This window comes from Candida jiufengensis (genome assembly GCF_024610255.1).
Source record: "Candida jiufengensis strain CBS 10846 chromosome Unknown scaffold2, whole genome shotgun sequence".
NCBI lineage: Eukaryota > Fungi > Ascomycota > Pichiomycetes > Serinales > Debaryomycetaceae > Lodderomyces > Lodderomyces jiufengensis.
The window spans coordinates 1,694,804-1,708,751 of record NW_026261561.1 but is presented as its reverse complement, the minus strand read 5'-3'; the positions used below and the strand labels follow the sequence as shown (position 1 = coordinate 1,708,751).

The 13,948-nt window shown below is 25.5% G+C and overlaps 5 protein-coding genes across 5 annotated transcripts; 3 read left to right on the top strand and 2 right to left on the bottom strand. All coding sequences in view use genetic code 12, as the record gives it.

Moving 5' to 3' along the window:
* Positions 1-1,891: 1,891 nt before the first annotated feature.
* Positions 1,892-3,295, top strand: KGF54_003750 (tRNA dihydrouridine synthase; the record flags this gene model as incomplete). Its single annotated transcript, XM_051764373.1, has 1 exon — positions 1,892-3,295. The coding sequence occupies one exon, from the start codon at positions 1,892-1,894 to the stop codon at positions 3,293-3,295; it is 1,404 nt and encodes a 467-aa protein (XP_051619810.1).
* A 154-nt stretch (positions 3,296-3,449) lies between these two features.
* ARA1 (D-arabinose 1-dehydrogenase (NAD(P)(+))) lies at positions 3,450-4,433 on the bottom strand (the record flags this gene model as incomplete). Its single annotated transcript, XM_051764371.1, has 1 exon — positions 3,450-4,433. One exon carries the CDS (start codon positions 4,431-4,433, stop codon positions 3,450-3,452), a length of 984 nt encoding a protein of 327 aa, XP_051619809.1.
* A 2,536-nt stretch (positions 4,434-6,969) lies between these two features.
* Positions 6,970-8,265, top strand: WSC1 (Wsc1p; the record flags this gene model as incomplete). Its single annotated transcript, XM_051764370.1, has 1 exon — positions 6,970-8,265. One exon carries the CDS (start codon positions 6,970-6,972, stop codon positions 8,263-8,265), a length of 1,296 nt encoding a protein of 431 aa, XP_051619808.1.
* Positions 8,266-8,794: 529 nt separating this feature from the next.
* On the top strand, positions 8,795-9,982 carry KGF54_003747 (uncharacterized protein; the record flags this gene model as incomplete). The annotated part of the gene is made up of 2 exons (XM_051764369.1): positions 8,795-8,812; positions 8,879-9,982. 2 exons carry the CDS (start codon positions 8,795-8,797, stop codon positions 9,980-9,982), a joined length of 1,122 nt encoding a protein of 373 aa, XP_051619807.1.
* An 82-nt stretch (positions 9,983-10,064) lies between these two features.
* On the bottom strand, positions 10,065-13,670 carry KGF54_003746 (SNF5; the record flags this gene model as incomplete). The annotated part of the gene is made up of 2 exons (XM_051764368.1): positions 10,065-10,973; positions 11,301-13,670. 2 exons carry the CDS (start codon positions 13,668-13,670, stop codon positions 10,065-10,067), a joined length of 3,279 nt encoding a protein of 1,092 aa, XP_051619806.1.
* Positions 13,671-13,948: the final 278 nt, after the last annotated feature.

Genomic DNA, 13,948 nt, shown 5'->3' with positions numbered 1-13,948 from the left:
AAGAAATTAATCAAATTGCCGTTCGTGAACTTCATTTGAAAAAAAATTAATATTAAATTCACCTTAAATCTAATTATAGACTTTTAAATAACGTTGTAAATATGATGTATTTAAGCTTTATTCTATGTCAAATTTGACTATTGATGATCTAAAATACAAAAGATCTTTCTTAGATTGAGGATCCTTTAAATTTAACAATAAAAATAACCAGTTATTAATTTGAAATACGTAAAACATAGATACGATATTGTGGGGTCATCTTATCTTATCACATAATTTTACACTCTTAATTGTGGTATTTAATTTTACTTTAAGTTATCTTAAATTTTGTGTCAAAACCCTTATTCTGAAATTTTACTGTAATTGTGTGGAGAGATCTTTATCGTCCAATTAAAGATATTTTCGTATAATCCATTAAATAAAATATATACTGTATAAGAAATGTGTATAAAATATGAAAAATGTAATAAAGGTGCCAAGATCTTTATTTTATTGTTCTTGAGTGTTTCAGAATTTCATAAACTTTATTTTATTGTTTTTGTGACAATTTTAAATTTTAAATTCAATATATGGTTTAAAGAAATAAAATGAATCTAAAAACTAGATTAGTTTAATCCAAGAATATATTATTTTTTATTTTGAGAATAAGAACTATCCTCTTATTTTATGATAAACTATTGATTAAAAGGTTTTTAACATACAAAAAATCTATCATTTCAGTACCTATAAACTTAACTTTAGTTGAAAAAAAAAAAAAATTTTTGAAGACTTACTTATTCATATTTTATAGTGATGTGTTTGATTTACAATAATTTTTGAAAAATACAATTTGATGCATATACGATTTTATTAGTATTTCATCTATAGATCAAATTTCAAAGATTATCGTATTGAAAAAGGGATTAACACATGACAACGAAAGGAGTCTCATAATTTAGCAAACGCTAACAAATTTTTGGGTTTGCTTATTATGGGTTTAACTCTTTCTACATCATTAAATTTTGAAAATAACTCATGTCTTCTACTACAAAACTTTTAAACTGATTGTGGTAAAGTATTAAAAGCATGTACTAATTATTCACCATTATAATAAGATTCTTCATTATTTTCGTTTAACTTTAATTTTAATTTTTTTCTTTTTCTTTCTTCGTTTTTTCTTTCGTATTTTACTTGTTTGGGTTTGTGTATTTAACGATGATGAACTATCATCTATTAGTTCCTTATTTTCATTCATTATTGATTAATTGAACTGATTCATTATTCATTTATTGTAAGTAAGTGTATGTTGAAAAAAATAGTTGTGTATGGAATATTCATAATTAAGTCACATTCTATTTCTATATGGAGTAATCATAGATTGATTTGAACAAACCAGACAAGGATTGTTGTTTTTAGTCTTCTGGCCAATATCTCTAAAAACAAAAAATTTCTAGAATTGATCTTGGCTCATAGTTTGCTCTACATAAAAATTTTTGAATATCAGTCTCCCAAAGGAGGTTTGCCAGTTTTGAAGTATGAATTTTTAAAAGGACATTATTTGCATCCATAATATGTTTGGTATCCAAGAATCGACCGAAACTATAGGAGCGAGAATATAGTAATAATTACCGGGAAAGTGCGTACTATAATTGCCCCGAGGAGAAGAGATTACTTTATATAGACAAGTGTATTCATAGATATGTGTAGAGGGTGGAAGAGGCAGACATCTCAATATACATACCCGTGTTTGTATAATGCGAGTGATTTAATATAATAATAATACTGCATATAGAATAATAAAAAGAAATAACCAAACTGTTTTAAATTTATTTTTTTTTCTCTTGTAAAACCCCATTACGATAAGATAAAAAAATTTCTAATAAAATATCATATATTAAGATTCAAGAGTTATATGCTCTTTAAACGACTAGTCACACATACCAGTCTCAAGTCTATTTCAAAACCGACTATATCAACTAGACAAACATCACTTAATTCATTTGAAGATATCATGACAGTACCTGCATCATCACCATCATCATCATTAACTACAACATCAAGTAAACTACAAGGACGTGATTTATATAATTCAATAGGACAACCTAAAACCATAGTAGCACCAATGGTTGATCAATCAGAATTAGCATGGAGAATACTATCTAGAAAATATGGAGCAGAATTATGTTATACACCAATGTTTCATGCAAAATTATTTGTTACTAGTGAAAAATATAGACAAAGTATGTGGAATTTAAAAGATGGTGATAAAAAAAATGATAGACCATTAATTGTACAATTTTGTGCTAATGATCCAGATTATTTATTACAAGCAGCAAAATTAGTTGAAAACCAATGTGATGCAGTAGATTTAAATTTAGGATGTCCACAAGGTATAGCTAAAAAGGGAAAATATGGAGCATTTTTAATGGATGATTGGGATTTAGTACATAAATTAATTAAAATTTTACATGAAAATTTATCAATTCCAGTAACTGCTAAAATAAGGATATATGATGATTGGGAAAAATCTTTAAAATATGCTAAAATGGTATTAGATGCCGGTGCACAATTTATAACTATTCATGGTAGAACAAGAGAAATGAAAGGTCAACAAACGGGGTTAGCAAATTGGAAAATATTAAAATATTTAAGAGATAATTTACCTAATGATCAAGTATTTTTTGCAAATGGTAATATCTTATATCCAATGGATTTAAAAAGATGTATGGAAGAAACAAATTGTGATGCAGTAATGTCAGCAGAAGGTAATCTATATAATCCCGGAGTATTTTGGACTAAAAATGATGATATTGAAAAACAATTTCCAAGAATTGATAAAATATTAAGAGAATATTTTGAAATTGTTAAGCAAGTTGATAGTCCTGCTTCAAGGCATTCAATGAAAGCTCATTTTTTTAAATTAATGCATGAATTTTTAAATATACATAAAGAATTAAGACCAATAATAGGACAAACAAGTGTACATTCATCATTTGAAGATTGGGATAAAATTGTTATACAAGTTGAAGAAATTATTGCGAAAATTTATGAGAATCCAAAAATTAATGAATTAGATATTATAACATCAGGTAATACTGAAAATTGGGGAGGTCATTATAAAATTGTACCATATTGGAGATGTCAACCATATTTTAGAAAAGTTGATGGAGAAAAACAAAATACAAGATTATTAAAAGTTGCAGGAGAAACTGATTTAATGATTACTTCAGATATTGCAAAACAAAAGGTTTTAAAAAGAGAATTAGAAGACGGAATACAACAATCAGATGTTGCAAATAAAAAGCAAGCTGTATAGATCAAGGTTAATTGGATAATTTATAGAGAATATTAATAAAATTTTTAATTGAACGTAACTTGTAGATTAATTAGTTTGTAAGATTTTTTTTCTCAAGATTTACAGAGGTTTCTCTATCACAATCACGATCTTAATATATTTTAATAAAAACTATTTATAATGGTTCACTTAATTTATCACCTTCCCAACCTTTAAATCCAATACCATAACCCCAAGGATCATTAATATATCTTTTTGGATTTTCTTCACCAATTTGATTTAATTCATTTAATTCTTGTTTGGTTAATTGAGGTAATCCAGTAATTGATTTAATTCTTTCTAAATTTGAAGATCTTGGAATTATAACTCTACCTTCTAAAATTTGATAAGCATTTGCAATTTCATTAGTTGATACATTATATTTTTTAGCTAATTCTTGAATTTTTGGTAATTTTAATACTGCTGCTCCTTCACTTCCATAACCTGAATAACAAGCAACAACAATTTTATTTTTTTCACATAATTCAATTAAATCACGTTGTTTACTTAATTGTGGATGATATTCAATTTGATTTATAACTGGGATATGTTTAACATGGGGTAATAATTTATTTAATCTTGAAATTGAATAATTTGAAATACCAATTGATTTTGTTTTGGTTGTATTATCTAAAATTTTTTCTAAATTTTGATAAACTTCAATAAATTTTGTTCCATTAACTGGATCATCATCATATTTTAAATTTCCTTCATTATCTTTTGGTGCTGGTGGTTGACCATTTTCATCACCACTTAAAGCAATTGGCCAATGTTGTAATAATAAATCAACATAATCTAAACCTAAAGTTTGTAATGATTCATCTAATGATTTTTCAGGACTATGATAATAAGATGGCCAGACTTTTGTTGTAATAAAAACATCTTCTCTTTTTACAACACCTTCATCAAATAATTCTTTTAATGCTTCTCCAACATATTTTTCAGTACCATAATACCAAGCAGTATCAATCATTCTAAAACCTGCATTAATGGCTGTTTTAACTTGATCTTTTACACCACTTGGATCACCTGATGGTACAGTTCCTAAACCTAATGCAGGAATTTTATGACCATCATTTAAATCTAAACGAACTTTTGTGGCATCTGTAACTTCACCCATTTTTGAATTATTAATTGTATTTAAAATCGTAATTTGAAATTATTTAATGAATTTATAAAGATGAAAATATATAATTGATTTAAGGATAGTAAGAAATTGTTGAAGGTATTTATATTAATCGGAGTTCTAAGTTGTTTAATATTAATAGAGCAAACATTGATATATTTTTCAAGTAATTTGTTATATTTCCGAATTCCGTAATATAAAACAAAATGAGCCTCACATAAATATATCAAATTCTAAATTCTAAAACACAAATAATTAACAGAATAGCAATTGAATATTAATTGGAATTATCTTCATATTACAAATTTATTAGAAAGAATTAAATAAGGTTTCAAATATATAAGTTAAAGGAATCATCATTTCTCAGAGCTATTATAGTAAACATGTACCAAAATTCTTGATATCTCAACTAGAATCAGAATCAATTCAATGAATAATTTCGATACTATTCTTGCTATTATACTATTTATCGAATAATTTAATTAAGCCATGAGGACAAGATTTAATTAAGTTTAATTTTCGAAATGTTCTATCTAAAAAGTAAGGTGTAAGTTTATTATTTTTCAATTGTTGCTTTACATTGATTATTTCTTCAAAAATATAGTTTATATTTGCTTTAAATATTTAAACTGTGTAATTAAAGAAATATATTAATTGTATAGATAGTTTAATTTGTAAATCAAACCAATGACGTAAGTTTAATTATATAATTTGATTTACTGTGTAGTTGATTATTTAAATGTAGATAAAATTAATTGTTCTACAATCAAAAAAAAAAGGATCTCTGACAAAATTGTTTCAGATTAATTGATAGTAAATTTAAGAAGGAAAAAAAAGAAAATATTTGGTCAATTTTCATAATTTCATTTTCCACATATTAAAATAGACTTCTCTTATAACCATTAAATACCTTTAGCTATAGCTTAATTCATTGTGATAATAAACTTATTATTACAATATAAATTAAAAGTCAAATTATATTTAATTTTAATAATTGCTTTATAGTATAAAAATAAATATAATCTTTTATCTTTTGTATATTTGAAATATAAAATCAAAATCTGTGAATAGTAAAAGGAAAAAGAATGTAATCTATATATATATATATATATATATATTCATTTAATACTAATTCAACCTTAAGATATTAGGAAACCAAATTGATCTGTATCAAGTATTATATTTAAAAAAAAAAGTTTATTTAATTACAATATAATAATTATATTGAATTGGTTGTCAATTTCCACCACTACTGTTAGTTGAAGTTATTATATACATGAGAGTCAAACAATTAGCAGAATAATTACTACAACAAATTAGTAAAGATGAAAAGAATCAAAATTTCTTTGAAAGGAGATTTCTTAGTTATTCAAAATTACGCGTCTATATATTTTTATAAATTTTAATTTTTACGCGTAATATATAAAAAATAATTAGAATAATAATAATAATAATTAATAATTAATAATTAATAATGCGGTACGGATGTTACATTTGATGTTTGGTACAAAATCGTCATAACTTTACAATTTGACATCGATTATTTTATTTGGTCTCTATAAATATTTAATTTTCATTATCTTCCCCATATTATTACTATATTATTCTACTAATCTAATACATTATTTACTAATCATTGTATAGAGATCAATGAAATAATTAACTAGCTTTTTTTTAAAGAACTTCTATTACTATATTAATTTCAATTAAAATCATATTCAATTATAATTGTAGTTGATATTGATTCAAACAGTATTAAATGTTTAATATTATTTAATATTTACCATAATACAACATGAGCTATTAGAGATTAAACAAGAAATTATTTATTCTAGACTTGAAATTTAAAATATTTCTAAAATATGGTAGCATTAAAAAATTACCAAGATAAAAAATTATTTATTTATTCTATTTATTTTATTTATTTATTTTAATTTTAATTTTAAATTTCTTTTATCAAAATTTTTTTTTTAACGCTTTTCTTTTTTTTTTTTGACAACTTCATTTGAACACATTCATTTCATTTCATTTCATATAATTTACATTCATTTAAATTTATTCAACTGATATTATTGACTATTTCAAAAATATATCATACATTCGTTTCAAATACATTAAATAAAATTTTTTGAAAATCATTTATTCTTTAACTTTCGAAGGGAATATTCTTTTTTAAAAAATAATATTTATTATTGGAACTTTATTTCATCAAATATTAGAATAAAGTTTTTCATCAACATTTGGAAATACTTCATTTGTTTATATTTAGTATATTAAAGAAGATTAAATCTAGTACTCCTTTGATAAATTATTTGAATATTTTAATTTTACTTTTGTATTATTCATTCATTTTCAATAGATTATTGAAATTAAAATTATATTCCAATTTCCATTAACAACAACTACATAAATTATATATATATATTTTATTAAACATTCATTAATTTAAAAAGATAAAGTCATTCGTTATAATATTTTTTTAACAATATAAGCCATAAAATATACTTTTTCATAAATTAAAATACCAATAATGTTTTCAATATCATTTTTAAAATTTAATTACAATCATAATAATTATTCATTATTATTTTCATTTTTACTACTAATCAATTTAATCACATTTACAAATGCTGAATATTATCCTGCTGCTAAATTAGTTGGTTGTTATTCTTCTATTTCAAATACAAATAGCCAATCACAAGGTAATTATAATTTTCAATCTTCTGGTTATTGTTCTCATAATTCTTGTCCAAATAGTATGTATGTTGCTATAAAGGGAGAAGAATGTATTTGTTTAAATAATTTACCAAATTCAAATACAAAATTATCAGATTCAAATTGTAATGTACCATGTGCTGGTTATGATTCTGAAATGTGTGGTGGTTCATCATCTTATTCCATATTTTTTGGTGTTAATAATAATAACAATGCTGTTATTGTTAGTCAAGGTTCTTCATCTTCTCCTTCATCATCATCACCTTCAGGTACTGCCAATTCTAATAATGCTAATGCAGCTTCATCTTCAACAAATCAACAACAGTCTACATCAAATACTGGAACTACTACAGAAACAACAGCTCAAGCAACAAGTCAAACTCAAGAAAGAGTTACCAGTACAGTTACTTCAAGTGATAATAATGGACTGGTTCTTTATAAAACAATAACTCAAACTGATGATTCTACTGAAACTCATTCTTCATCGTCATCAACTACATCAGAAACTTCTTCATCAACTACAAACGATTCATCGAATACTACAAATTCAAATTCAGAATCAAAAAATAATAATAATCATAAGAAATCAGTAGCACCAATTGTTGGAGGAGTAGTTGGTGGAGTAATAGGTGCTGCATTAATTGGTTTATTAGCATTTTTCATTATACGAAAAAGAAATGCATACGATGATGATGATTATGATGATGAAGAAGAATTTTATGATGATAAAAATAAAAATAGTAATAAATCATATTATAATAATGCTAATTTTACAAATAATAATAATGGAAATAATTTAGGAAGTGGTAGTAATGGATCATTTAAATATTCAAGAAAAAATTCTAAAAAGACTAATAATACAAAAATATCACCATTAGATATGCCAATGGTAAATCCTTTCCAACATCCAAATGATGATTTAGTACTGGGATCAAAAAGTGGTAATAGAAATTCATTATTTGGATTAGGTCGTTTAAAAACTTCAAATGGTGGTTTTATTGATCCAAGATTAAATCCAATAATGATGGGTAGAAGAAGATTAAGTGAAGGATCATTAGCTGATGAAGCTGATTATTCGAGAAAAGTTTTACAAGTTGCAAATCCTGAGTAATTTAAAGCAAAATGGTTTTTAAGTTGATTATTTGAGAATATTTAGTTGCATTCTTGTCGTTTTCACACTAGTTTTTACTTCTTCATTTAAATTTGGTTCCATTTGGGTTTTTACCGGCGTTTTATTGTTAGTTTTATTTCTTTTACTGTCAGACAATTATTATTTTTTGTTTTGATGTTTATTTACCTATGTATATATAATGTTTTATTAGATTAATGTATTATAAATATATTATGTTTATTTGACTTTGACTTCAAGTTAATGATAATTTTATACAAAGGCGCAGTGTTTGATTTGTGTCGCTGAATCTTTTGTCACAAAAACAGCTTTTGAGTAACATTCTATTTTTAAGTGATACAAAATTTAATTTTGAAAATAAATAATAAATTAAAGATTAAAAAATAAATAATAATCCACATAAGATTTTCAAAATCTAATACATATTCAGTCAATCAAACATTAGACATAGATCTTGAAAAATTTTATAAAAACAACTCATTTAATTCATCACATATAATAATCAACAATAATGACGAATTATGAAAGGGTATGTCCAAAAATTAATGATTACTATTACATATTATTTTTTATACTAACTATATTTCCGGATTAGATAAATACACAAGAAGATGATTCAAATTTATTATCAGATTCACAATTAAATTCAAATATACTAATAGATAGTGATATTGAAGAAAATGAAACTACTAATACATCACCAAGCACAACTTCACAACAACAACCAACTTCATCATCATCATCTAATCCAATAAGTTCATCATCATTAGATTTAGAATCTCAAATCCCACCAAGATTAACTCCTAAACAAAGAATAATTCGAGTATTCAATCATTTATTCCCTTTAAAACAAACTTATGAAAGATTAAATAATGGTATACAAACAGGTAGAATGCAACATAATGCACCAGGAAGATTTATTGGTCAAGGTACTGATGGAGTTTTCCAAAATTTAATGGCAAAACCAGATACTTTATTAACAATTCAACAAAGAGAAGCAGAATTACATCCACCAACTTATGAGGAAGCAGCTCAAGATGCAAGTCCTGAATATTGGGAATCTACAATGATTAGTCCAATGTATGAAGATGAAGTATTTGTTCAAGGATTACCGGTTGGAAATATTGCAAATTTTATATGGAATGGATTAGTTACTATTGCTTTTCAATTTATTGGATTTATATTATGTTATCTTTTACATACATCTCATGCTGCAAAACAAGGTTCTAGAATGGGGTTAGGAATCAATTTAATAATGTATGGATGGAATATATTACCATTAAATATGGGATCACCTAAAGAAATACCTAAAAAATATATAATTGATAATCCAAATGATTTTAATGATATTGATAAACATTTTAAAATAGAAAGTAATAAAATTGATAATTATTCACCACTGGGATTTTTTATACAAGATTCAAACAATCATATTGATGATAATTATGATAATTATAATACTACTCCTTATATTGCTTATGGTCTTATTTCATTTGGATTATTCATAGTTTTGAAAAGTATTGTTGATTTTTATAAAGTAAAACAATTAGAAAGAAGTATTTTACGTCCAAATGGTTCTTCTAATAGTGGTGTAACTCAAAGTGCCACAAACCCAGTTGAAAATCATAATGAACAAGAAGAAAATAATGAATCACCACAAGGTACCGAACCGAATGAAGATCCAACTGAAATGAGATAAAATTTATTTATAATTAATTTATTATATATATTATTAATACAAGAATTATAATTATGATAAATAACAATCTCTAATGAAAATTTTAATTTAATATTACCAACATTTTTTCATAAATAGTAAATACAATACCCCCACTCAATACTAATCTCCCTAATCTTGGTGTAGCACCTTTCCAAAAAGTTAATAACCCTTCCTGTTTAAATATTTTAATAAAACAATCTAAAGTAGATTTATATAATTTTTTTGAACCTAAAGCTTGCATTCTTGTTTTAACAGTATCAATAGGCATAGTAGTATATACAGTAATTATACCAGCAAAAGCTCCAACTAAAAAAGTAGATGTTGAACTTAATGGTTGATTTGGTGGTGTACCAGTTGCTTGTTGAATCATTGTTTTTATTGCATTATATGAACCTAATCTAACTGCTTGATTTGCAGCTTGTCTTAAACTTACAGGTATAATTCCAGCATATATACCTTTAAACCCCATATCTTTAATTAATTTAAATGTACCACTCACCAATCCATTTTGATATTTTGGTTTTAAATTTTGTTTATCATCAATTAAACCAGTTTTTATAGCTTCAAAAGGAGTTACAGCTACAATACTTTCTAATAATCCAGCACCTAATCCAGCAATAACTCCTCTTGGACCACTTAATTTCCCATTTTTATCAGATAATAAATTTTTTATATAATCAAAGCCTAAAAATCTTACTGATGCTTTTACTGTATTACCAACTACAAAAGCAGGACATCCAACATATAAACTTGATATTCCTTGAGTTTTAGCTATGTTATATATTAATACTAAAGGGTTTCTTGATGTTTTTGTGGTTGTGGATTTATCTATTAATTGTAATCTGGTTTTAGCAAATTCAAAAGGATAAGTTATAACTCCTTCAATTGCACCTGCTGTTCCTCCTGCTATAAAAGATTTATATGGATCTACTTTTTTTTGCTTTTGGTAGTTTGAGTTAATATTTGAATTCTAGACTTTTCTTTTCTAATACTTATATACGTACTTGAACATTGGGCATTGTATATGTAATTGATGTTTCAGAATTTATTAATCTATATAAATTTTTCACAACTCCATATTTCAATGTAAAGTACACAAATAGCATATTTTGTGTAATAAAAAAATTTTACGAGTAAATTACTCATAAAGAATAGTTTATAAGATTAATTTCAATCTACAAGTGTAATACTAAGTTTCAAAATTAATATAATATTACAAATATTTTTATATCTATCTAATCACGATTTTTTTATATATATATATAACTTTTATCATTTACCTAGTTTTTATTGTAACCATAAAAGTCCCTTCTAACGGATCATGATCATAATCAACTCTATCATTATCAACTGGTTCAGGTAATGGAGGTTTATAATTTGGATTTCTAACTTGAATTTTATTTACAAATACTTCATCATATTGATAAATTTCTGGTACTCCTAAATCAATTGCACCTGGTAGAATACTTGATGGAGCAGGAGTTCTAAAAGTTTTAGGAACAGTATATAAATCTGGAGCTGTATTACCTCTACCAACATGAGCTGCATTTCTTCTTGATGATGTAAAACCTCTAGAACTTGTTGTACCTGAACTTGTCCCAATATTACCATTTATAAAACTTCCTGCACTATTTATAACACCACCATTAAGATTAATTTGTACATCTTCATTATAATTATGTCTTCTTTTTCTTCTACTTTCTCTTTCCATTTCTTTATCTTTTCTTTCAACTTCTAATTCAGTTAATTTTATTAATTGTGGACTAAATTCTGATACATTTGTTGGATTTCTTAATATGGAGAAAAAATCATCAACAACTTGATAATCTTTTGATACTAAACGTAATGGTGGTAATAAATGATTACGTATACTATCATCATTTATTGGTGTACCATCAAAATTACAACCTGACAAAATTAATGCTTTATGATACATTTGACTTTGTTCTCTTATACTATGAGCAATAGCTGTACTAAATTCTCCAGGTAAAAATAATTCATCACACATTGTAGTGGCAAATTCTTCAGGATCATTCTCATTTGAATTCAAAATATCCCATTCAAATTGATCCGTTAATTGAGTATTATTAATTACAATATCTATCTTTATTGGTATTCTTATTTCTCCAGTTGTTTTATTTGGTTTTTGTTGAAAATCAGCAATTTGTTCCTTTATAGAACTTAAGATTGTTTGATAATGAATTTTTGGTATAAATTTATAATCTTGTAATAATTGATTTGTAAATTCTTCAACTGATATAACTTCTTCGTTTAAATCCCATAAAAATGTATCACGTAATTTAAATTGATCTCTTTCTTGATCAAACTCTAATCTTATTGGTACATACTGTTTCCCATTTATACTTTGTTGTAAAATTTTTTCATTTATTTCTCTGTCAGTATAATCACGTCTTGGTAATATTAATTTTGTACTCGTATTAGTTACGCCATTCCCATATCCTTGATAACCTTCTCCCCATATACTATTATTTTGTTGATTTTTAGAGCTTAATTGGATTGAAGCCATTCTTAATTGTTTTACTTGATTATAATGTTGTAAATCTTTTGCTAAATCTTCTATTGATGATTTTATATCATTATTTTGTTTCGCAGAATTTGCTAGAAAATCACCGTCTTTTTTAATAATGTTTTCATAAACTTTTGTATCTAAAGGAACTGGTTTATTTTCACTAATTAATTTTGATGACCATTGATTAAAACTTTTCAATTGAACCATAGGCATTTTACTCGCTAATTCTTGAGAAGTACTTGATGCCAATGAGAGCGGTACACTTAAACTTGAATTTATTTTTTGAGCTTGACTTATTGATGGATTCCTTATTATATTTGGCAGTTGTTGATTGAAAAGTTGAGTTTGAGGGTTCATTCCAGCTGATTGACCACCAACTACTGGAGTAACACCATTAAAAGGTAATTGATTATTTTTTGGTTGTTCAGTTGTGAAATTTGGATTTGGATTTACTGATGTACCTGCACCATTTCCCATTGAAGATCTACTAGGCATATTATTTATTGGTAAACTTCCAGGTAATCCACCAACTTGTGGATGCATATTATGTGGTGACATTTGATTAGGTACATCTTGCCTATAAATGGCTTCTTTTTGACCTCCTTGATTTGGTAACGGTGGCAGATTTTGTGGGAAATTCTCCAATTGTTGTTGATATGATGATCCTTGTGATTGATTTTGTAGTCTTTGTTTATTAGCTAGCATTTGTTGTCTTTGATCATTGTTAAAATCCATGGGTGATTGTTGTTGATTCTGCTGTGGTTGTTGCTGCTGATGTTGTTGTTGTTCATGCTGAAATTGTTGTTGTTGTGCTTGTGGCATGTTCATTCCTTTATTTTGTTGTTGTTGTTGCTGTAATTGTTGTTGATGTTGTTGTCTTAATATCATTTGTTTAATCATTTCTTGGACTTGAGGATTAGCCCTCATATTTTGTAATTGTTGTGGAGTTAAAGACGCTAGAAACTGAGGAGTAATTTGAATTCCACCATGTTGTTGTTGTTGTTGTTGCGGAAACTGTTGTTGTTGTTGTGGTGGTGGTTGTGAGAATGATTGTTGTTGTTGGGATTGTTGAGGTTGTTGAGAAGGTAGATTAGAATCACCAGATGATAATGGAAAATCAGATTGTTGATTATCCATTATTTGAAATATTTATATATATTCAATTTCAATATGTTTTAATAATCTTAAATTGGTTTCAAAAACACAAATTCTTAAATTCTTAAATTTTATTTTTTTTTTGACATTCTATAAAAATTATTTGTTACTTTATACACTACCCCATGATTTTTAAATTCAGTTCATATCTGAATCAGAATTTATAATTTATAATAAGACCACTTTTTTTGATAATCATATCTAATCTTTGAGTGAAAGCAAGCTATTTATTCTTACTAAACTTTATTCTTACTAAATTT